The 23307-nt window shown below is 40.6% G+C and overlaps 3 protein-coding genes and 1 long non-coding RNA gene across 7 annotated transcripts; all 4 read left to right on the top strand.

Moving 5' to 3' along the window:
• Positions 1–1936: 1936 nt before the first annotated feature.
• On the top strand, positions 1937–3854 carry LOC134197196 (N-acylneuraminate cytidylyltransferase-like). Its single transcript, XM_062666474.1, has 3 exons — positions 1937–2147; positions 2341–3200; positions 3447–3854. Exons 1-3 carry the CDS (start codon positions 1991–1993, stop codon positions 3651–3653), a joined length of 1224 nt encoding a protein of 407 aa, XP_062522458.1. The 5' UTR covers positions 1937–1990; the 3' UTR covers positions 3654–3854.
• Positions 3855–6620: 2766 nt separating this feature from the next.
• LOC134197458 (uncharacterized) lies at positions 6621–10651 on the top strand. 4 transcript variants are annotated; one of them, XR_009972650.1, is made up of 11 exons: positions 6621–6885; positions 7237–7637; positions 7722–7840; positions 7917–7995; positions 8062–8258; positions 8315–8381; positions 8534–8743; positions 8803–9149; positions 9767–10030; positions 10093–10388; positions 10447–10651. It is a non-coding gene; the product is annotated as an uncharacterized LOC134197458 (long non-coding RNA). The 4 variants fall into 4 exon arrangements; XR_009972651.1 differs by having other exon boundaries at positions 10093–10141; positions 10215–10651; XR_009972649.1 differs by having other exon boundaries at positions 10093–10141; positions 10272–10651.
• Positions 10652–12668: 2017 nt separating this feature from the next.
• Positions 12669–16838, top strand: LOC134197187 (N-acylneuraminate cytidylyltransferase-like). Its single transcript, XM_062666463.1, has 3 exons — positions 12669–12859; positions 13383–14242; positions 16064–16838. Exons 1-3 carry the CDS (start codon positions 12703–12705, stop codon positions 16256–16258), a joined length of 1212 nt encoding a protein of 403 aa, XP_062522447.1. The 5' UTR covers positions 12669–12702; the 3' UTR covers positions 16259–16838.
• Positions 16839–21418: 4580 nt separating this feature from the next.
• Positions 21419–23307, top strand: LOC134197225 (uncharacterized). Its single transcript, XM_062666509.1, has 8 exons — positions 21419–21549; positions 21639–21722; positions 21792–21899; positions 21967–22098; positions 22165–22305; positions 22390–22466; positions 22526–22838; positions 22898–23307. Exons 1-8 carry the CDS (start codon positions 21429–21431, stop codon positions 23152–23154), a joined length of 1233 nt encoding a protein of 410 aa, XP_062522493.1. The 5' UTR covers positions 21419–21428; the 3' UTR covers positions 23155–23307.

The following is a 23307-nucleotide window of genomic DNA, read 5'->3' on the forward strand; positions in this document are numbered from 1 at the left end:
GACCTAGGAGAGTAATTGCCAAATAAGATGATGTGCGTCATAATGGTTTAATTAATTAATTAATATTTAATTAACAATAATTTAATTAATTAATTAATTGCTATTTAATTAACCAAGACCACAGAGCAAATGCTTGAAAAAGAGGTTTTGGTATAGAGTAGTCTGGGTTTAGAGAGTACTGTACAGTATTGCCATCTAAGCACAGTCCTTCTTAATTAAGTTAACGCGCGCGCGAGGAGCAGGTGACTACTAAAAATGGAATAATACTAAGTCTGTCTTCTGCTTTTCGTCATTCTTCATCCTTGACTGCATTTAGAAAACTGTCTTTTAGGGCTTAGAGTTCTATGTGTTTCTAGATTACACTCCTAGAAAAACCAGTCTGGCTGATAGTTAGGTCCGTGACCCTTCCAGCTATTTCAATTTTTATTTTTTATTTCTTCATTTAAAAACTAATTTTTTATAAAATAATTAAAGACCTTTGACAAAAATTGAAATATGAAAAATGAAAGTAAAAATTATAATTTAAAAATTAATTTAAAATTTGAAAATTAAAAATTAAAATGGCCAAAAGGGTCACGGATCTATGATAATTACGTGAGACCCGGATATCCGGGCTAAGGGTGTAGTCGGCCGACGTGCGACCGTATTTCTATAGTTATAATCTATCTATCTACCCAGACACGCACACATTACTTAGGTTAAGTATCTATCTAACGTCATTGTACTAGAAATTTGATATCCAATTGTACTAGAAAATTTGATATCCAATAAAAATCTATCTGAGTGTCCACGCCCACATAATTTTCCTCTAATCTGTTGTTTACTTGGAGTTTGTTGCAGCTGACATGTATGTAGTGTAGTGTTCTGATCACGTCTTTGTACGTTATGATTCTTAAAAATTTAGTCTATCTCTTCTATCGACGCGATTACACTCAAGTCATCATCCACCCACAGTTACTCATTAATTTATGGTAATAGATGCTTTAATTGTCTAACACATTGATGGTGTGGCGCCAGTAGGTCGTTATGGTAATAATCACGGTAGCGACCATATTGCTGTAGCGTTATCTTAATAGGCCGATTCGTTATTAACACGTTTTCCTAATAGCTCGACACGTTATAATAAATCACGTGACTAATCGCGACTCCCGACACACTCAAGATTAATATTCTCGTTGCAAACGTCGTTCTCTGCAGTGCTGCATGCTTTAATCGTGCAACTCAAATAACTCAAACGCAAACGTTTCGAGCAATTGCGTTCCTGTGCGGGATTCTAGTTAGACCACGCCCCAACTCGCAGTAAAAAGCGACATGCATCGGAAATAGCAGTTGCCAACGTTCTTCTTACCTTACAGCAATGCAAACGATGTTCTAGTTGCTTTGGAAGATAGCGCCAGACGTCGAAAACGTTTCGTTTGGTGGTGTCTGTAAAATGAGCTCGAGCATGCGTGCATGGTAATATCAGTTATGTAATAGTAATTAGAGAGTAGTAGTTATATACTTAATTAAAGTGATTAGGAGCAATCTAAGTCCGTCAGTAAAATTAAATTTAAAAGTAAGTAAATTATGTTGTCTTGTTATTAATTAATTAACTAAGTAGTATTTTTTAGAAATTATTGTATTCGATTTATTAATTAAATTAATTATGGTGTCTTCTCTTGCCAGTTATGGCACGAGCAGCTTGCTTAGATACTATAGTTTGCACGTCAACTGTTTTAATTAAACTGTGCGCTATTTAGAAACTTTGTTACGAATATGTTTACTTTTTTATTAGAACTAGAATCACGTGGTAGAAACAAGTGCACACTAGCGCGTTAGCAGCCTCTGACTGCTTTCTGCACGTGATGGGAGGAGAGCGTCGGAGAAAAGAAGAAGGCTAGCGCGTTAGTAGTCTCGCGTAGCCAGACCACTGTCATTGTTATTCTAAGCTAGCGCGTTAGCTACAACTGTCGGGCTGTAGATACCAACCGTTTCCCGATGATTGTTCTCCATGAGTGAGCCATCGAATAAGAAAAGAAGGAACCAACGAGCTCTCGGGCTCATTCTTGCCAGAGGAGGCTCGAAAGGAATCGAACTGAAGGATATTCGTCCTCTAGGCGGACGTCCATTACTCTACTGGACTATGCATGCCTTACAGGACTCGGAAAGTGAGCAAACACTTGTAACAAAGCCAATGTGATGGATGCGTTTACTGCAAAGCATGACCACATGGCATCGTTTGTTGCGCATGCGTATTGGTATTTTTGTGTGACATGGCAACAGAAATAATTGGTTGTAGAGTGCGTTATCTTAAAATTAGTTAATAATAAATATTAGCATTGAAGTATTGATTATTTTTAGTTGTGGATGAACTTTGGGTGTCTACTGATCATGATGATATTGAACGTGTGGCTCGAAAGGGAGGAGCTAAAGTACATCGACGTGGACCTGAAGTGTCTAAAGATACGAGCACATCCGTTGAGATAATCAAGGAATTTCTTATGGCTCAAAAGCCAGAGTGTGATATACTTGTTCTTCCTCAAGCTACTTGCCCTTGCATCAAACCAGAGCATTTCCTGGAAATGATGGATAAGTATGAAAACGGTTCCTATGACTCATTGTTTACCGTCGTTCGTCTGCATCTGTTTCGCTGGCAAGAAGTGTGTATCGGTGAGAGCTCAAAACCGATCAATCTGGATCCATACAATCGTCCTCGCCGCCAGGACTGGAATGGTGAGCTGTACGAAAACGGAGCCATTTATATTACTCAAAAAGATCTACTAGTCAAAGACGGTGTACTGCAAGGAGGCAAAGTCGGATGCTATGAAATGCAGCCACATCTGTTTGTTGACATCGAGTCCCTTGATGACTGGCCGATTGCAGAAAGTCGCGTTCGTAAGTACGGCTATAAGCCTCAAAAAGGAAAAGACAAAACACTCAAAATCAAACTGTTAGTGATTGACGCCGATGGAACACTTTCTGATGACCACGTTTATATTGCCGATGATGGGCAAGAGAGTCATTCTTATAGCAGCATTGACTCGGCTGCTATTTGGGAAATGAAGAAGTTAGGTGTCGATGTTCGTATTATAGCGAGCAGTAAAGCAAATTCACACGTGCATCGAGCGGAGCAGATGGGCTGCATTATTAGTACAGGATGTACACAAAAACTGGCGCAACTAGACAAATGGAGACAGGAATTAGGTTTTGATTGGACACAGGTACGTCATTCTTTCTGTTGTCAACAAACAGTCAGATAAATATTTTGCATTGGAAAGACACTGCAATCATGCTTATACCACTGTTACATACTTAGTCGTAAATTTTGCTGATTTTGTTGGACAGACAGACTGACAGACGGATTGACAGAATCGGTACGTAGATGGATGGACATACTAAAAAAAATTACTAACAAAGTGATGAAATTGTTACATGAGATGTTACATGTTACAAAGTATCATTTACAGGTGGCGTATTTTGGTGCCGATTTGTCTGATTTGGATTGTATAAAGAGTGCCGGTGTTGGTGGGACGCCAGCCAATTCTGACCCTGAAGTGTATCAGTATGCAGACTATAATACATTGTCGACTGGTGGCAATGGCGCGATTGGTGATTTCTGCAAGTATTTGATCAAGACCTGCTGCATTTCTGAAAAATCAGTTGATGAGAAATAAATTGCAACTTGGACTTTTATGTCGAACATGTCGCCTAGAGTTACTATTCAGTGGATAGAATTGATATTAAATCTGCTGCCTCGTTTTTGATTCTTTTTACGTCGAAAATCAAAACCATTTAATGTACGTTTGTATTGAATAGACGATTTGAAAGCTACACAAACACGTGACCTACTGTTGTTTGAAATCACGTAATGGTATAAAATTTTGTTACCATGGACTCTTAGTGTGCGCTAACGTTAATGGGCGTATCAGCTCAATGCGCTCGGATGCAACTCTTGCCGCCAAACTTCAGTCTGTGACCGCTTGTCTTTGCTTGACTTACGGGTACGTCAACAATAAGATAACAGTGACTATCGCACACTATGAGTGTTTTCTTTTGAAATCTATCTCTGACTCTGTGCAGTGACTCAGTGATAGACTCGTACCCAGTCCTTCTTCTCACGCACGCTCCACGTGTTTTGGCACGTGCTTTTTGTGCCACTCGTCTGGGAACAAAAAGCACGTGCCAAAACACGTGGAGCGCACGCGAGGAGGAGGACTGGGTACGAGTCTAACTCAGTGATGGAGGAAGGCCTAGCAATGTTCTTCTGTGGGCGTCCACTATGTAAACGTTTGTTTGTTTCTGACGCATTACTAAAAGAACACGAAGACCACAAAAAGGTAATTTGGTGTATTCATATCTAGCAGGAACTAGTCTAGATAGGTATATATACAGGTGCAGTACAGAGAGTCAGTCTCTATTTATTGCTGTGTCAGTGTAGATATTACTACTGTACACTACAATAAATATGTTTATATGAAGTCTTACGGCTTGACGCCTAGAATGTGGTTAGAGTCTCCTTGATGAGTTATTATACCTAAGTACATATCGACCTGTCATACGACTGTAAACTGCCTGTCTGTGTCAGTTTGTATGCACGTTTGCATGCTCATCAGCTGCCTGTATCTCTGTCTGTATGCAGGTGTGTATATGTACGTATGTACGTGACTGTAAACAAACAAACAAACACACACACACACACACACACACACACACACACACACACACCTACAGACATGGAGTAGCTGTTTCTTGTACACAAACATTTGAAGCAACTTCTGACTTCTGTCAACCAAGTTCAAGAGAGAAGGCTTTATGAGCATACTTCTAATGAAATAGTGGATCAAAGTTTGAGTTTTCGTAGAATGCAACTTGGAGTTCGTATTATTATTTAGTTCCAGTGTAACCTTGAATGACACGGAGCCCTAATAGGTTTTAGTAAAACAAATTATGTATGTACGTAACAGGTAAATTCAAATAGATAATCTTTTAACTACAAGACCAATATGAACAATTGAAATGGTTTGGATCTGTGTACACAGTTGAAGTTGGTTCAGAAGGGACTACTGATAGCCTATGCTTCAACTAACCTCTTGAGAAATTTTTCATAATATGAAGATGATATGGAGTAAAAATTCTGACTACTGGGAAGACAGACAACTTTGAATTAATGCTAACATGGTTGTATTGTATTGTTAGTTTTTAATAGCTTTATTCATGTATTTTCTTCAGAGACTACACTAGACTGGCATGACTTAAAAATCGAAAGATAATTGTGCTTATACTTAACTGTAATGGCAACCTCAAGCTTTTGATTTGAACCTCAAGCTTGGTAAAGAAGAGAACATTAAAATGCTGGTGCTAGTGTCAGTGCAGTCAGTGGGAGCTAGTATAACTAAACCAAGTCCTATTATCTTACCCTATGTAGAATGAGCAGGGCACTGCAACAGCTCCAAGCTTACCATTGTTACATATGAAATGCCCTGAATGCACCCAACTATTCAAATCAAAGCAAACACTGAACAGGCACAGAAAAAGGAAGCATGCTACTGTGACTACAAAGGTCATTTTGGCACAATTGTTTGGAGGAGTCATGTACACGTAAACTTATACGTATGGAAAAATCTTTCTGATCATCTTGTAAGTGACCACAAGTTACACCTGGGTGAGTAATAGGACTTACCTAAGATTCAAAACTTCATTTCAAGTTGGCATTCTGCATTCATGAGCATAGGCATACGTGAACTGGAACTTAAAAGTAGTTAATGCTTCTTCGCTGTACATGCCAACATGCCAACATGCCAGACACCCCGCGTAGAGAGACACAGTTTGGGTGATAAAGGGGGTACAGCACCCAGGCCAACCATCACATATCGCCACGACAAAGAGACTATCCTCTGTAACACAGATGTCTCAATCCAGTCCAGACTCCGTCCACGGGCCTCTGCCCTCGGAGTACCTGGCACATGTTCAATCTCCATCCAACCATATCTTTTGATACCTCTGCCACAGGCCTTGGGATTAACTCCGGTTGCCACGGGATACCACTAGGGTCCCTTACAGTAACATATGTTGCTTGCTGCCAGGCAATCTGGCAACGTAACCCGGAGCCGCTGACCCCCAAATTTATTGTTATACACATATACTAGTCACCTGTAACCATGCACTAACATCACCACTACTGCAGGCACCTGAGTTAGCACGACAAATACCAAAATTGCAAGTCACCCTGCACCAACACCAACCGTGTTCAGCATCCATCAGTTCAGCAGCACTTGCCTTGGCTGTGGGTGGGTGGGTCGATTTGAGCGCCAACTTTCGCTTGCCAAAACCGCGCTAAATTCTGAATAGATATCAACTTTGATCTGTACATACACATCAACCCTCTGCTCTGTCGCTATTAACGTTCATTTACTGGTAAATTCCCATGAAGACTTCTATTCCTGGGAAGAAGCAGAAGAAAGGAAAACTTGCACATATTACCGCACAGAAAGATCACCAAAATCTACAAGGACAACTAATAAACATGTTGCAGGGATGCAAACAGGTTTTTAGACACTCGTCTGTGGTTATACTTAAACATTCTGTGATTATTATAGTACACTTCACTATTACAGAACCATACACAGTCTACTACGTCTGTTGCCACAGTCACAAAGCCAAACGGGAGAAAGGACCAGAATGTGAGGGAAAAGAAAGCAAACCAGGGAAGCAAAACGCATGCCAACTGTTTGCTTGTCAAGAATAATGCAAAATTCCTTCCAAATGGAATGATAACTGTTTGGTATGTCCATACTAATCATTACCCAAGCCGAAAAGAGATGCAACATTTACCAATTCCGGGCAATGTCAAAGAGATGGTCTCACAAAAACCAGCAATGGGTGTGACAACAGAAAGAATTCTTGAATGTGGGTTGTAACTTTTAATTCCTGTAATGTCACATATTAAAGCCGGGTTTGCCAGCAGGCTTCAATGTTAGATAAGTATTATGCAACAACCATTCTACTCTACTAGTTGTAGCTGTACTAGTGGAATGACTGGCCCATGGTGCAATTCTGTAGAAATGACTTATCATTAATCAACCTTCGCTTGTATTCAAACTGGCTACCGTGCCAGAGACAACATTCAAAACAATGTCTTCTATTTGAGACAGGACTGGTTTCTCTTCAAAGTTGTCGGCTTTAATATGCAACATTATGGTGTATTGTCTGGTCTGTTATACGTGTAGTTAGTTAAGTTAAAGCTGTTTTTTCGTAAAGATATATGGAGTGGCATAGTCAACAGATGTGAGAATCACCATTCAATGAGCTTGTGAAACGAGAACACATGCTTTATCACCAGACAGGATGTTCACAACTTGGAATGATCAATGTCAGAGCTCAACCACTCTAATGATGCACAATCTGTCAAATCAAATGTTGAAAAACTTGCCACAGAACCATTCAATCCAGTGTTGGACTACAAGGAGTTTGGCATGCACGATAACAACTTTCCTAATTTACCTACAGACTCGTTTCTCCTGATACTACAAACGGAACATCAGAAACAAATGTTTCAGAGACATATAGTGCACGAGTTGTCTGTGTTGATTCAACACATAATACGAACCAGTATGACTACAAGCTCATCACAATGATGATAAGAGACGATTACGGTCAAGGTAAATATAATATTTCTAAAATGTCTACTCACCACAAAAAAAGAGTACACCCTTTCCTACTTCTTGTAACTTTGTACTTTGTAGGGAAAACTGTAGCTTGGGCAATCAGCAGCAAAGAGGAAACTGCATACACGGTCTACTTTTTCGAAGCTGTGAAGAAAGCATACCTGATGCAACAGTTGCAACTTTGATGAGTGATGATGGTGTGTGTATAAAACTAATTAATAAGATTTGCTTACTTTGCTTTTGAGAAACTCTAATGAAATCTTCATGTGCCAGACAATGCTGTGTGGTCTGCTGCCAAAAGTGTATTTAGTACTGGCATCAAACACCTTCTTTGCAAGTGTCATTTTGACAGGTAGACTTATGTGAACAAGGCAAAGGACATGTAGCAAATTTGGCACCATTATGTATACATATTTAGAAACATTCGCAAGAACTTGTACTGTAAAGTAAGAAACAAAGAGGACCAAGTAGCTATATACAAGAGCTTCTACATCATTTTAAACGAAACAGATAAAAGTAAGTTCCATCAATATCTGAATTCATTCATGAAGACATGGTCTACCAAACAACCAAAATTTATGGAGTATATCAGATTACATTACAACTGCAGACCAGGTAGCAAGTGTCATTACCACATTACGAATAATGGTAATGAACAGAAACTGTTTCAGAAAAGTGGGCCATGGCATACAGAGACTCTGACCACGCAGACACTGATACAAACATGGTCGTTGAAAAGTAAGTGTGTAAACAATATCAAATTATTTTGACAAATAAATGAGAAAGTCATAAGAAACTAAGCATTCTAACATTTTACAGACAATCTTCAACCTAGAAAAGTAGTCAATGTTTAGCATGAGTACTACATATACTGTATGCTTATCTTACAGTTTCCATAGCAAGCTGAAAAGACACCCTTCATATCTTGCAAACATAGCTAATAGGAGAATAGACCATCTGATCAATGTGCTGCTGAAAATAGAAGAAAGCGAGTTCTTTAGATTCTCAAAAAGAAGAGCACTGGAATTCAGCCAAACGTTGGACACAAAAAGAAGAGTCACAACATCACCGGGCAATGATGATTAGTGACACTGATGTAGGTAAGAACACAGCATATTGCAAATCACTTGGAAGTTCATTGTTTACAATGTCACTAAAGGATTGTGGCGATAGTAATTGGAGAGTCAAGTCACAGTCAATTCCAGGGAACATCTACACTATCAAAAAGCTTAGACAAGCATGTCCTCAGTCTCATTGCACCTCCTTCAATTGCCCCATGTGTGGATGCTGTCGGGATATGTACGAATGCAGTTGCTTTGACTTTGCTACTGGTCATCTATGTAAACATATTCATAAAAGTATGCGCCATATCTACCAGCCATTCTACACATCCTGATGAAGACACTGCAGAGAATGATTGTGAAGCCATCCTCAAGCTCAAGGTCAATAGTAAAAACCCAACGGTTCTTTCTGTACCAGCAGAAAACCCACAAATATCTTCCAAAGGTAACTACAATTACTAGAATGAAACATCAGAGACAATTATTTTCCATGTCCATAAAACCTTGTTATAGTGACATGTAGTCAACAGTCAAACAATTAATAATTTATTGATCTCACAGTACTATAAATTACTAATGATCTCAATAATATCAGGGCTACTTGTAATAATTATTATTCAAGGTACACCATTTCAATGTGATCAGCCGAATTTCACACCAGACAAATTCTAGCTGAACTTTACTAATAATAACAGTCAAAAATAGATTATCTACTGTATTCCAAGTAAGTCCAAAAAGTCAAAATTCACTTTTCAAACAGCTATCAAATTTTCAACAAAAGTACACAAACATCCTGACCATTTAATTCAACTAATTTAAAAACATTCAATGTTTGTCTAACCAGTTGTAATTGGCTCTGACAATTGATCCAGTAGAATTCAAGGGACTTAGCCATATTTTAATTTTTAACCGACTGACATGCAGAGTGACAGGCAAGCAGATGATCTTTGGACTATGTAGTTTAGATGTCCTAGTAGTGAAATAAGGAATTATCGATATTACTTGGCAGACAGATAGATAAACAACACTATAAAGAGACTAACTAGGTGTTATGCTTTACAGCAAGTGCAACACAACTCAATTTGGTGACAACACTTTGTCACACGATATGCCAAAGAATTGAACAAGGCAATTTTAACATTATGTATTTACCAAATGTGCTGTCTCACCAGAATTAACAAGCAGACTTGATCAGCATACACTATCTACAGCAATGTCCAAGAAAACAAAAACAGTGGCTCCAGGAAAGAAGAATGAACAGCAAGTCAAAGGATTTTATAGAGTGTCAGTAAAGAAAGGCAGAAAACGAATGACAGATGTGTTATGGTATCAGAGCTCAGCTTACGAGGTGTTTGTGATATAGCCAACTTGTATGTTTGTCAACTTAGAGCTCCAGACCTGCCAGAAGCAAAAAGGATAAAAGATATTGTCCTTAGGGTAAGTTTCATACCTAGTTCTAATTAATGACATTTCATGACATTGCAACAACAGACTTATTGACATGACACAGACCATTTCCACATGTTGACTGATGATGAACCTGAAGCATCTGAATGTTCCATGGTAGGTGTTGTACATCTACAGTTCGTTTCTTTCAACAAACCAATTCGAAAGATAGCACCTGTTCATTGCATTATAGCTGCAGGTGTCTGATCATACTTATGCAAGAGCTAGTCCTGCTGCTGTAAGCAACAATACCTCACTACCTAGAGAAGACTTCTTCATAACTGACATTCATGTAGCTGTAGGTAAGTGACCATACTTATGGACTGGCTGTTGACACCCCTACAGCGATTAGAAGACCTGTTCCTACCCCTCATCCTGTGCAAGTTGGCAAAGGAACAAAGATTGATTGGTTAGCAAAAAGAATGAGAAAGCAGATGGAAGAACGCGGAAACAATCAGTTTGTATAATGTGGTTTAATTAAATATATCAGCATTTTTGTGGACCCCCAGCAAATAGCCTCGTCCCCAGACTCTCTCGCGCTAGTCTTGTCCGGTGACCATACAACAATTCAGGTGTTGGACAAGACTAGCACGAGAGAGTCTGAAGACGAGGCTACCAGCAAACACTACTTTACACTTGGTAGAATTTTGTATACAACGTGTAGTTATCTAGTTCAATAGTAGTTTACTATGTTTGTTCCACACTATTTCAAAATTTATCAACAATTTACACTATCTAATGAGCTAACTTCCTGGTGTGTCTTGCAATGAACTGCTGCACAGTGACACGCCACAATGTAATATATTATTTATTTATATATATTTTTTTTTATTTGTAAACGTTTGAGACATCTAAAACATTACACGTACGCACGCACACAAAATAACTGTTAGCCTGGCTGCTACCAGAGTCTACGTGCATGCGCCAGCTAACCCTAGGGTAGGTGTACCTAATTGTGGACGCTCCCCGGTAATTTGAGTTACAATCGCTGTTTTCTCTGGTAGCCTGCACGAAGAGACAGTGAAACATGTCCGATATACGCACCATTGTCTAGGCTTCCTAACGGTACCTGTACGACTACAATTGCACAACGTCAGCTAGCGCACTAGCAAAATATACAGGATAACGTCTGTAAACAGCTTGGACGCGGCGTGTATCCTAATTGTGGACATTGTTTTCTCCCTTACAGAAAGCGACTGAGCCTGAGTAACAGCTGGACTAGATACCTGAATGGTTGCCTCACAAGCTGGTATTTTGGGCCGCAATCAAAACCATGTTCTGTTGTGTATCACCTCTGTCTAAAATGCTAGCAGAAACCAAGTGTTCTGTTTACAATGCAACGCAGGAGACGATCAATCATGTTTAGATAAACGTCTCAACTGTAAACTGTGGTTCTAGCGTCTTTTTGCGTTGCTGGTAGAGCTGATTATTGATATCAGACAAGGTAGTTTTGACCTTCCATCTATCCTAGGTGAGTTTGTAGGTTTTCATTTTGTGTCTTATTGTTGCCAGATCTAGTAGCAGTGAAGACAGTCAAATTCTGACTGGATTACGAATGTCGCTGATATTGACATTCCACCTACTTTGTTCGTTCTCATTTCATACCCCATTGTGGCCAGATGTAGTTGCAGTGAAAACATCTAGATTGTCAGTGGATTACTGATGTCTAGATCTAGTATGAGTGAAGATATTCACGTGTTTACTGGACTGGAATTACACGTTCGCTCCATGCACATAGTGCGCTTCTTTAGCACGTTACAAGTCAACGTAACTAGGCTCAAACCTTTACTAAGGTACTCGATAATTGCTTAACTAACGTCAGGGCACTTTCATGATCCAACAAAAGAACGATTCGTGTACCTCGAATTTGTGGACGTGATGGGAGGAAACTTGTACGTGCTAACAGTTTCGCAGGGGAATCGTCGTGATACACAACAGAACATGGTTTTGATTGCGGCCCAAAATACCAGCTTGTGCGGCAACCATTCAGGTATCTAGTCCAGCTGTTACTCAGACCCAGTCGCTTTCTGTGGCGGAGAAAAACATGTCCATAATTAGGATACTCCCCCGTTTGAGCTGTTCACAGACGTTATCCCGTATATTTTGCTAGTGCGCTAGCAGACGTTGTGCGATTCTAGTCGTACAGGTATTGTTCCAAAGCTTAGACACTGGTGCGTACATCGGACATGTTTTCCTCTCTCTCCGTTGCAGGTTACCGGAGAAAGAGTGCTCGTAACTCAAATTACCGGGGAGTGTCCACAATTAGGAACCTACCCTACACAACTTGCTTCAAAAGTTGATAATAGCAGAAAGACCAACGACGCCATGACAACGAACTTAGCGTACAGCACTGTACACCATGCATGATACCGTACGTACGTGTACGTACTGTACACGATCAATGCGATGTGATGCGCGCTACAACATACGGGTACGTACCCTTTGAGCACGTGCTATGTAACGCACACTAAGAGTCCATGTTGACATATGCGAATCAAGGCACGCGGGCTGTGGGACTTCGAGGTAGGTTGTATCAATCACGTGTTTCCATCATGGCAGAATTGCGCACAAACACTAGCACGAAAAAGCGAACTATCGGTCTTATACTGGCTCGAGGAGGTTCGAAAGGAATCAAGCTGAAGAACATCAAACTTCTGGCTGGACGACCTCTCCTCTACTGGACGTTTCACGCCCTCCGAGATTCCGGAGGTAAGAAAAACCAAAGTTTCTCATAACTGCCATAAACAACAGAAGCGTTGATTTGTAATTTGTTTTTTTAATTTTTATTACATTATTTTTGTTTAATTTTTTTATTTGGCCACATGGAATGGAAGGAGTCATGGGTTTTTACTCCTTGAGAAATTTAGCAAGCGGTCTTACTAAGTTTATTTAAATTTACTAAATCTAAATGGTGTACAATTACAATAAGTAAAGGAGCGATGGTGTTGCTGTCTTTCTCTTACCTCGGTTGTCGACTGTTAGTGCGCATGCACCATTTCCTGATCAAATTTGCTCGCAGTCATTTTAATTTGCTTATGTCAATTAAGCTGAGTTATTGTGACATCACTAATAAGCTTAAATTTATATAGAATTTAAATTTAAATTACATCTAATATTTTCAAAATTTAAAATATTAGATTGTAAATTATATAAAGTAATAATATAATAAATTAGAGACAAAATTAGTTATTTTTGGAATTGGGATTGGATTTTTGTGTTTGTATTGGGTTAGTCGTTGATGATATTTGGGTGTCTACTGATCATGATGAGATCGATCGTGTGGCACGAGAGGCTGGAGCTCTTATTCATCGACGTGGTGCCGAAGTGTCAAAAGACAGTAGCACATCAGTGCAGGCAATACTTGAATTTTTGGAGATCCAGAAACCAAACTGCGATATTATTGTTCTTGCTCAAATAACTTGCCCGTGTATTAAACCGACTCACTTCCAAGAAATAATGAAGATGTATGAAAGTGGCAACTACGACTCAATATTTAGTGTTGTTCGTCTCCGTTTATTTCGCTGGCAGGAAGACACTGCTGCAGGAGGCACTGTATTGCCACTCAACGTTGATCCATACAATCGACCTCAACGGAAACGATGGAACGGCGAGTTGTATGAAAATGGAGCTGTTTACGTCACTCGCAAAGATCTTCTCGAGAATCATGGCATACTACAAGGAGGCAAGGTTGGATGCTACGAAATGGAGTCACACTTGTTTGTGGACATTGATGTTCCCGATGATTGGCCAATTGCTGAGGATCGAGTACGTAAATATGGCTACAACCCGAAAACAGCAGATCAAAAAATTGTTATCAAGCTGCTTGTTAGTGATGCTGATGGTACGCTGACTAATGGTCAAGCGTATGTTTCTAGTACTAGACGCGAAAGTCGCTCGTATAGTAGTGTGGACTTGACTGCTGTTAGGAAAATTAAGCAGTTGGGCGTGGATGTGCGTATCGTGACCGCCAGCAAAGCAGGTGCTCACGTGCATTGGGCAAAGCAGGCGGATTGTACTATTGCTACAGGAACGACTGACAAGCTGGCTAAAGTTGATGAATGGAGGAAGGAGATGGGCTTGGAATGGTCACAGGTATGCTCACGTGGTATCTCATCTTTAGGCATACTGTATGTCAGTTCATAAGACTAACCAACAGACAGATAGACAGACAGAGCAAACACAAACTTTGTGATCTAACTGCAGGGGCGTACACGGTCCCTTGATCTAGGCGCTTCCTGGTTCAGCAAACATGGCCCCGCCCCTGGTTTTTCTTATCATATGCCTAACTTTGCATATTAGACTTTGCAAGAGCTACTGAAGTTGTTATTCTTATCAAGTTATCGAAGCTACTGGCTTTGTATCAAGTTAAACTTCTCGCTTGCTGTAAGACGTACTACCTGGAATTGGATTCCACATTGGATTTCTAATAGCTTTACTACAAGTTGAACTATGGGTACACCAGTAGAGGTTCATGTCACTCACAGACATGACTGAAGATTGACCAGAATCGTTGTCAAGAGATGACTCGATAGAGGCAACGGTTTTGCTCTTAAGTTCACTGGCACAAGGACACACTTCCGCACCGCCATCAATGGTATTTCCAGTGCTCAGACTCTTGTCCCAATCCAAAGTCACGTGTACTGAAGAATGCTCAAAATTTGGCAGGACCAAGTTGTTCTAATCAACGTCTAAACTTTGGTGGCGGCATTTCCCTACAAAAATTGGTCTAACTTGTATTACCCGTGTGGACAGCATTTCTTTGCACAAAAGAATACGGAAGATAACCCTAACCCTAATCCTAACCCTAACCTAACACTTGCAACTGGCGTTGGCTTTCATAGAACTGGGCACGCCCACTAATTGAAGTTCTTCCCAGGCACACTGGGAACCATCCTGTGTATTCCCCTGAACTGAGTGAAATATTTTGCATACTCTAGGTACAGTGCATTTGTTTGACTTTCTACTGAACAGGATAGTAGAGTTTGGTAGAAGTTGGTAGATTGTACTCAATTGAACACAAGTTAGATTCAGTAGAAACTGATAGAGTTACCCTGCTTACGAAGCGTACGCAGGTCCCATATCCAGACGTGTCCTCCTGCTTTACATCAGTCACTGGAGATTGATTTCCTGTAGTCTAAGTCATGCAGTAGTCTCAGTGTGACATGTTCTCACACAATGCCGCAGCTCCACTAGGACACCAGGCCAGAGGTCCAACCACTCCCTCCTTTACAGTCGTAGTAGCGTCAATCACAAATTTACCTGTTGCTGACCCTGAATGGCTTGCCATACATCCGTTTGGCGGAGTGCAGTTGGGAGTAAGTGAGGATGTGTGACAAAATGACTTGCTCTTCTATCAAATTCTACCAGATCGGAGCTGGTAGAGGTTGGTAGATCTGGTATAGCTGGTAGAGGTTTGTATCAATTGAACATTTCTACCAACTGCTACTGATTCTAGTAGATGTCAAATGAACATACCCATAGAATTTATGCTACAGCCTAGATGATAATAGCCGCAAGTCCATCAGTCTTCATACAAGGTGTGCAGCTGATAGTGGTTGCTAGATGATAATATAAATTGTACACTTTTGGTCAAACAGACTTTTTGTCTTACTTTTAAGTTTAGGATAGAAACATTGGTACTTGTTACTGTGACAGACTATTTTATTGAGCTTGTTTGACATAGGTCAACAGGTAGATTTCTGTATATTGTTTATGTTACATGCCATCAACAGCCTTGTAAGTATGGATCATCATTAAGAGGCTAACTGTACCAATGCAGTCAGACAGACATCAGCTCGACAACTGAACGTAATGATAGACTGACATGAACAACAGACACACAGTACAGACAAACTAGATATATCATTGTATTGTTTCTATTTTATTGAATTCTGCAACACACTCATTTTTCAGGTGGCCTACATTGGAGATGATTTTTTTGATTTGGAATGCATTAAAAAGGCAGGAGTAAGTGGTGCTCCAGCCAATGCATCTCGAGAAATCCAGCAACATGCTGATTACATCACCTCATCTACTGGTGGCAATGGTGCAGTAAGGGACTTTTGCAAGTATCTAATGGAAACTTGCTGCTCTCAACAGAGTCAGTGACTAACCATTAAAAACGAGAAAGACATATGATTGAAGTTGTAGCAAGACAACGTAGATATGTCATTCATTTGAGCAACTAGTACAGTGTACTTTTTATTCAATGGAACCAAGGGTCAAATAGTACATACTATAATTACATGTGAAGTACAGTATGCAGACTATGCATGGTAATCATGTAGGTCAGTGATGTTGTCTGCGCACATGCACACGCACACGCACACACACACACACACACACACACACACACACACACACACACACACACACACACACACACTATACGCAGTATCATTCATCATGGCAGAATTGAGCACAACCAGTAGGACAAAGAGTCTTGATACAAGCTGTTCAACCAATAATATTTCTACTTCTTTTGTCATAGAGTTTTATTTATCTAGGTTTAGGATGGAATGCATGAAAGGTTTTGATAAGTTCACTTACATAGCTATAGGTCAACAGGTAGAGTTCTGCATCATATTTTTATATGGCAACAACAATGATGTGGTGTAACTTACCTGTACGTGCGGGTCATCATTTGAGAAGTTAATGGTGCCACAATGCAGGTAAATAGGCATTGTCAGCTTGACAAGTGAACATAGTGACAGATGGACACGAACAACAGACATACAGTATACATGAACTAGAAGAAGAACAAGATCTATCAAAAGTACATAACTATACTATTGTTTTTTATGTTATGGTGTTACGTTCTGGTTATATTTTATTTTACAGGTTGCATGCACTGGAGATGATTTTATGATTTGGAATGCATTAACTTAATTAGAATGTCAGGAATGACTGATGTTCAGCCAATGTGGCTCAAGACATCCAGTAACGTACTGACTACATCACCGTATCTACTGGTGGCAATGGTTCAGTAAGGGACGTTTGCAAGTATCTTATGGACATGTGCTGCACTCAACAGAATTGGTGGCTAATCATTAGAGAATGAAGATGAAAAAGAAAGTTGCAACAGGACAGTGTAAGGTTTGTAGTTTAAAAAGTATGTTGGTTTAACTGTATTTTTTGTTTAATGTAATCAAGGGTCAAATAGTATTTTAAACCTCCAAATTATAACCGTTGTTTACAAGGGTCCAAACTGTTTCTAGACTGGGATGATCGTGTGTGTGTGTGTGTGTGTGTGTGTGTGTGTGTGTGTGTTGTGTGTGTGTGTGTGTGTGTGTGTGTGTGTGTGTGTGTGTGTGTGTGTGTGTGTGTGTGTGTGTGTGTGTGTGTGTGTGTGTGTTGTCTGTAGCTTAATTGTTAGAGTCACATTTGGAGAGTGGGATGAGCTCGGGCATAATATCTGTAGTTCAAGAGATAGTGTATGGCTTGCCAATGATGTTTCATTCAATACACAAGACGTGGATTTGGATAGCAAGACGACTAGTCTTATTGAAGTCATATAGAATATTTTATTCTAAGATGCAGTAGGATGTCAGATGCAAGATGCAGTTTTGTTGCTGCTCTGCATGGATTGGTCATTTGTTGTGTTGTTGTGGTGTAGGCTCACTGTACAGCTTTGTGTACGAGTACTATACTTTCTTGAAAGAATTGCTGCAGCTTTTATTCTTTTGGCAAGTTGATACCTTGCCAATTTGACTGCAGTGTTCTTTCAACTTTTAAATTCTGTCTCGTTGTGGTTCTGAAGCTGTAAAGCATTCAAACAGTAAAGGGATGAAGGGATGAAATCGAGACTAGATGGATTGCCAAATGGTGTTATCTTTAGTCTTTTATTTCTCTTTCTTTCACTTTGCTGCAATGAAACCTCTCTATGGTTGCCTTCTTTGAAATATCTTTTCTGAAAGGATGAGCTGTGTCTACGTCAAGACCATAACTGGGACCAGACTCATACAGTCAGACCTCGTTATTCTGACCACGTTTGTCCCACTGGTTTCTGTCGGACTAACATGACTATCAGGTTATCGGTAACAAATACACAGTGACCATGCAAATTGGTTTCACGTGTACCTTTGTCAGAAAGTGTTGATGTCGGATTATCGGGTGTCCGAATAACAAGGTCTGACTGTACTAAAATGTTTGGTCTTGCTTTTATTTGTGGAGTAGTGGTGTTGAGGTTCTTGTTGTGGAGTATCTTAACCTCATGCAGACAAGAGGTCCGCACATTCACTATTTCATGAAACATATGGGCCTTCCTTGTATTTGCATGTGAGGAGACGATGCTTATCTGCATATTCCAATTGATAGGAGTTGCAGATATGCTCAGCAGTATTACCCAATGTAAAGTGTGGTAGCAGGACAGCGAGCCTTATTAAAGTCATATAGAACACTGTACATGTAGAAGTCGTTTCGTTCCAAGGTGCAATAGTTTATTGTGATCTCGAGCACGTGAGATGTTAAGATTCAAGATTCTGTTGTATGACTGCTTTGCATTAACCTTTGTTGTGTTGTAGTAGTTGTACAGGCGTGTACTTGTTTGTAACTAATTATTTTGATGTTTTTTGTTTTGTTTTAGCAGACAGAATCATATAAAGTTGAGAATTTAGTAGGGTCAACTAGCAAGTACGTTTAATACTCAAATGTTGTTACTCAAATGTTGAATTATGCTACAGTGGAACATCAATTGTAAAATCAAAATGTATGTAAAGTCAAGCAGAACAATTTTCACTGATACATGTACAATTCACTGTCAGTCTCTGGCATATCTTTCAAAAAATTTTAGTTCAATATGCAGCACTTTCCTCTTCTTTTGGTATGTGTAGCCATTCCAATCTAACTGTATTTTGTTTTGCTTATGCACGTTACCTCTAAAATACAAACTTACAGGCTGGAGCAGCCGGCGGGACGAGCGGTGAATGGTGGCAGTTGCACTGCCACAAGCCATGCGATCTGCCAGTCTACATGTTTGATAATTGACGTTTTGGTAATTGACCTTCGGATAATTGATGTTCTACTGTTTATGGTATTTTTGACTCGTTATGTTTTATGTATGTTTTGTGTTTGTCTGTGTGTTTGTTTGTCTGTATACAGTAAAACCTGTAGTTACGACCACCTCAGTAGTGCGACCACCTGGCTAAAGTGATTATTATTCTGCGCACGAACCGTTTGTAATACAAAACGACCTTGCTAATGCGACCAACTGGCTAACACAACCAGCGACCACAGTCATGGTGACCAAGCTGAGGCCTCTGCCTCTGTAAGTTGACCAGATGCAACTGTCCTGGCTGAATTAAATGCCATCAGAGTAAGTCAAGTCTTTGTAGGGGATAATAATTATTAGTGTTTAGAAGCTTGAGGTCAACTTTGTATTCCACTGGAAGAGTGTTGCACATGGCTATGAAGTGACGAAAAGAGCTGAACCTCAGCGACCGTGTTAAAGTTATCTAACTCACAGAAGAGGGGCAATGTGTGGGCGTGTCTTGGTGAAACGTATGGGAGGCTAATCTTTCTATTAGGACCACCTGTCTAATGTGACCATTATTTGCAGAACCATGCGTGTTCGTATTACACAGGTTTACTGTATTAAAGAGCTGGTATTTCCAGTCTGTCTGTTTATCTGTTTTTCTGTCACCGATGGGCCAGCTTTGTATTTACATGCATAGAGAAGCAACAGCTGAGGATAAATGTGCCATATCTACCAGCCATTCTACAGATCCTGATGAAGACACTGCAGAGAATGATTGTGAAGCCAATCATCCAAACAGCCATCCTCAAGCTCAGGTCAATAGTTGAAACCCAACGGTTCTTTCTGTACCAGCTGAAGACCCACAAATATCTTCCAAAGGTAACTACAATTACTAGAATGGAACAGCAGAAACAGTTATTTTCCGTGTTCATATAACCTTCTTATAGTAACGTGTAGTCAACAGTCAAACAATTAATAATTTATTGATCTGACAGTAGTATATATTACTAATGATAATTGACATTATAGTCATCAGAGCGCAGCTCACACACGCGCTCCGTTATATTGTGAACAGCGATCCGCTGCGCCGCGCGCGGATCGGATGCATATTGTGAACGTGCATACGTCTATTGTGAACCAGCCTTTAGCCCGCAGACAACATGGTATCACGCATGGGATGTTGACTGAGCAAACCCAGGTCTGAGTCCGAAGGAGCGAGAACATACCCAATTGAGCTGGAGTAATAATGGCAGCCTTCAGATCGCACCGCCAGAGACGTTCGATTGTGCCAGCCCTGATACGTGGCCAGTATGGATTCGCCGCTTCGAACGATTCCGTACAGCTTCCGGATTAGAGGAGAAAGACGGGAAGATTCAAATTAGCACACTGGTCTATACAATGGGACCGAAAGCTGAAGAAATCTTGAGTTCATTCACCCTCACGGAGAAGCAGTCGAAAAGCTATAATGAGATGAGAAGCAAATTCGATGCACACTTTGTAGCGCGACGCAACGTCTATATAAACAAAGATACTGCTAATTGTTCTTACCAGCCATATCCGGATCCTTTGTCACCAATCTCTATCCTATGGTCATAACAATGTTTACCTTCAATAGTTGCAAGAATCACAAGGGCAGTGGCAATGCTGGACAGACACATCTCCACAGTCACAAATCATAGCATGGAATTCACCAATGGGATCAGGGCACACTCGTTTTGCAGCATGAAGTGATGCATTAGAAGCTACACATGCATCACAGAATTTAGATATCTATATAAACAAAGATACTGCTAATTGTTCTTACCAGCCATATCCGGATCCTTTGTCACCAATCTCTATCCTATGGTCATAACAATGTTTACCTTCAATTAGAAAGCTGAGTCTTGTCAAAATCAGCAGATAGCAGCCCAGAGAGTAACCTACTTAGCTGTAAATTAGGGTATAGAACTATTACTACCCAGTGATTTGGCAGGACAAAGCATAACTGAACCAAGCCACTCTATATATATGAACTACCTAGGAGCAACTTCAGCAATAGGATCAAAAACAGACCAATCAGCTTCAACCTTGCCTGGTCAACCAATCAGCTTCAAGATACTGCCTGCAGACCTGAACGGGAACCTCGGTCAGCCCAAACCTTTGATCCTTGTGATAGCCAATCACTATCAAGCAGTGTTAGATTACACAGATAATAAATAGCGGGAACTTTGATTCAACCGACAGTTAAAATTTTAGGACAGTTCAGCTTGTCACCTTCCCAGCTATATCAGCCTTCACATACTCAAATTTGTTAAAGACTTCACCATGCTTGCCTTCACAGAAGAGGATACCGAACTCCATGAGCAAACTGTTGCTGCAGAAGAGCAAGAGATTGATGTCATCGACCTCATTCAGCCAACAGACAAAGAAATGCCCCTAGAAAAAGGTAATTTGCTAGAAATTTACTCACCAGTACTGTACTTACCAACATTGCAACCATTGTTCACCCATGCCCTTGCATTGACATTTCTTTAGACTTTCGATCCTGGTCTGTGAAAGAAACGGCTATTTGGCTAAGAACAGTTGGATGTGAGGAAGTTGTCACAGCTTGTTTTATTGGTGGGTTTGCACAGTCACTGCATGCTTGAGGCACTAATGAACAAAGTTGCACACTCCCTGTTGTTCTAGATGAAGACATTGATGGAGAAGCGCTGCAACTAATGACAGAAGAGTCCAGACTTGTAGAAATTGGAGTCAAAAAGATGGGGGCAAGACTCAGACTTATACAAATAACGGGTAGGCATATCAGTGGCAGTAGTCTGTCTAGATCTCTGGTCTACAAATTGCTTCTTCTTGCATGTAGAAGTACAAGAGAAAAGCGAATCAGCACCAATGGACTTCGATTGCATGTCAAACTTCTATGGCAAGCTACCAAAGGAACGGCAAGCGTTTCTGAAAGCCCACCGTCCTTGGCTGTACAACCAGTACATGCACAGTAAGTGTACATGCACGTTCAAAAATACAACCTCCGCTGTCTTTAATTCACTCTATGTTGATCTAGGCAAACGATTCATCAGAAGTGAAGTGCGCAAACACTTCCCCATCCACCACATTTGCGTCGGCGGGAGAGCAAGAGAAGCTGGAAGGCTGGTCAAGAACCTTGAAAGCAAGTGCTCTGTGCCAGAAATCGGGTTTGGGCTAGGTACGTAGTCTCTGAAGCACACTCGTAATTACAGTAAAATTAGTATAGTAATTATTAGAGTGTCCTCACCTCATTGATTTGTAGTTGGAATCCGCTACCATGCCATCCAGACTACTAGAGAAGCTAGGAGACGTCAGAAAGAAAAGGCGAGAAGACCGAACGTAAGGCAATTTACACTGTACCTCTTTCCACAAACATGTTTTCACAACAACTTGAATAGGGGGCTGAAGAAACGACCAAAAGCTCCCTCAACGACAGGTTGGCTCACAAGACTGCTGTGACAGCTCACAACGTGGACGAGCACGAGTCTAGTAATGACCCTGAGGAGGATGGACAACCAGCTGCATGTTCTGGCGAAACCAGACATAGCAGAAAACGACCAGCAGATGCAGCATTGGAAGAGCCGCCGCCGAGAATTTTTTCTTGCTCATCGATGGGAAGAGGTCGCCGTGGCGAAAGACAATCCCTAGACAGCCTAGGGATCGCTCCGACGGACACGAGCGACCTCACGGCAACGAATGACAACCATCCTGGTTTGAATACATCTTGGAGCATGCGCAAATCCACTAGTCTAACATTTTTTGCCTGCTAGGAGATGAATTGTCGCAGCGGGACAGCAACATCATCGTGGCTGCAGTCTTGAAGCTGCCAAGCGTCAAGGACGCAGTCATGGGCAAGCTTCGTCTTCTAGCTAGGCAGCTAGGAGTACCACGCTACTCGTCCAAAGACAAAAATTGGCTAGTTCTGGAGCTAGCCTGGCTGGCGGTTCAACAGGGCTGGGTAAAGAACCTTGGGAACAAGGACGTTCTTTCACCCGAGAACGTTTCTGTTACACGCTATTTTGAATAGTTACTGCGCATGTGTGAATTTTTGTTGTACACTATACGTGTATGTACTGTAGTCTAGGTGATTAGCTGATTAGAGTGTTTAATTGAAAATATATAGACACTATTCAACCGTTTGCAATCAGCGCTCCCATACAAGGGTTAAATGGGTTGTTGG

The sequence above is a fragment of the Corticium candelabrum genome, chromosome 22, assembly GCF_963422355.1.
Source record: "Corticium candelabrum chromosome 22, ooCorCand1.1, whole genome shotgun sequence".
Lineage (NCBI taxonomy): Eukaryota > Metazoa > Porifera > Homoscleromorpha > Homosclerophorida > Plakinidae > Corticium > Corticium candelabrum.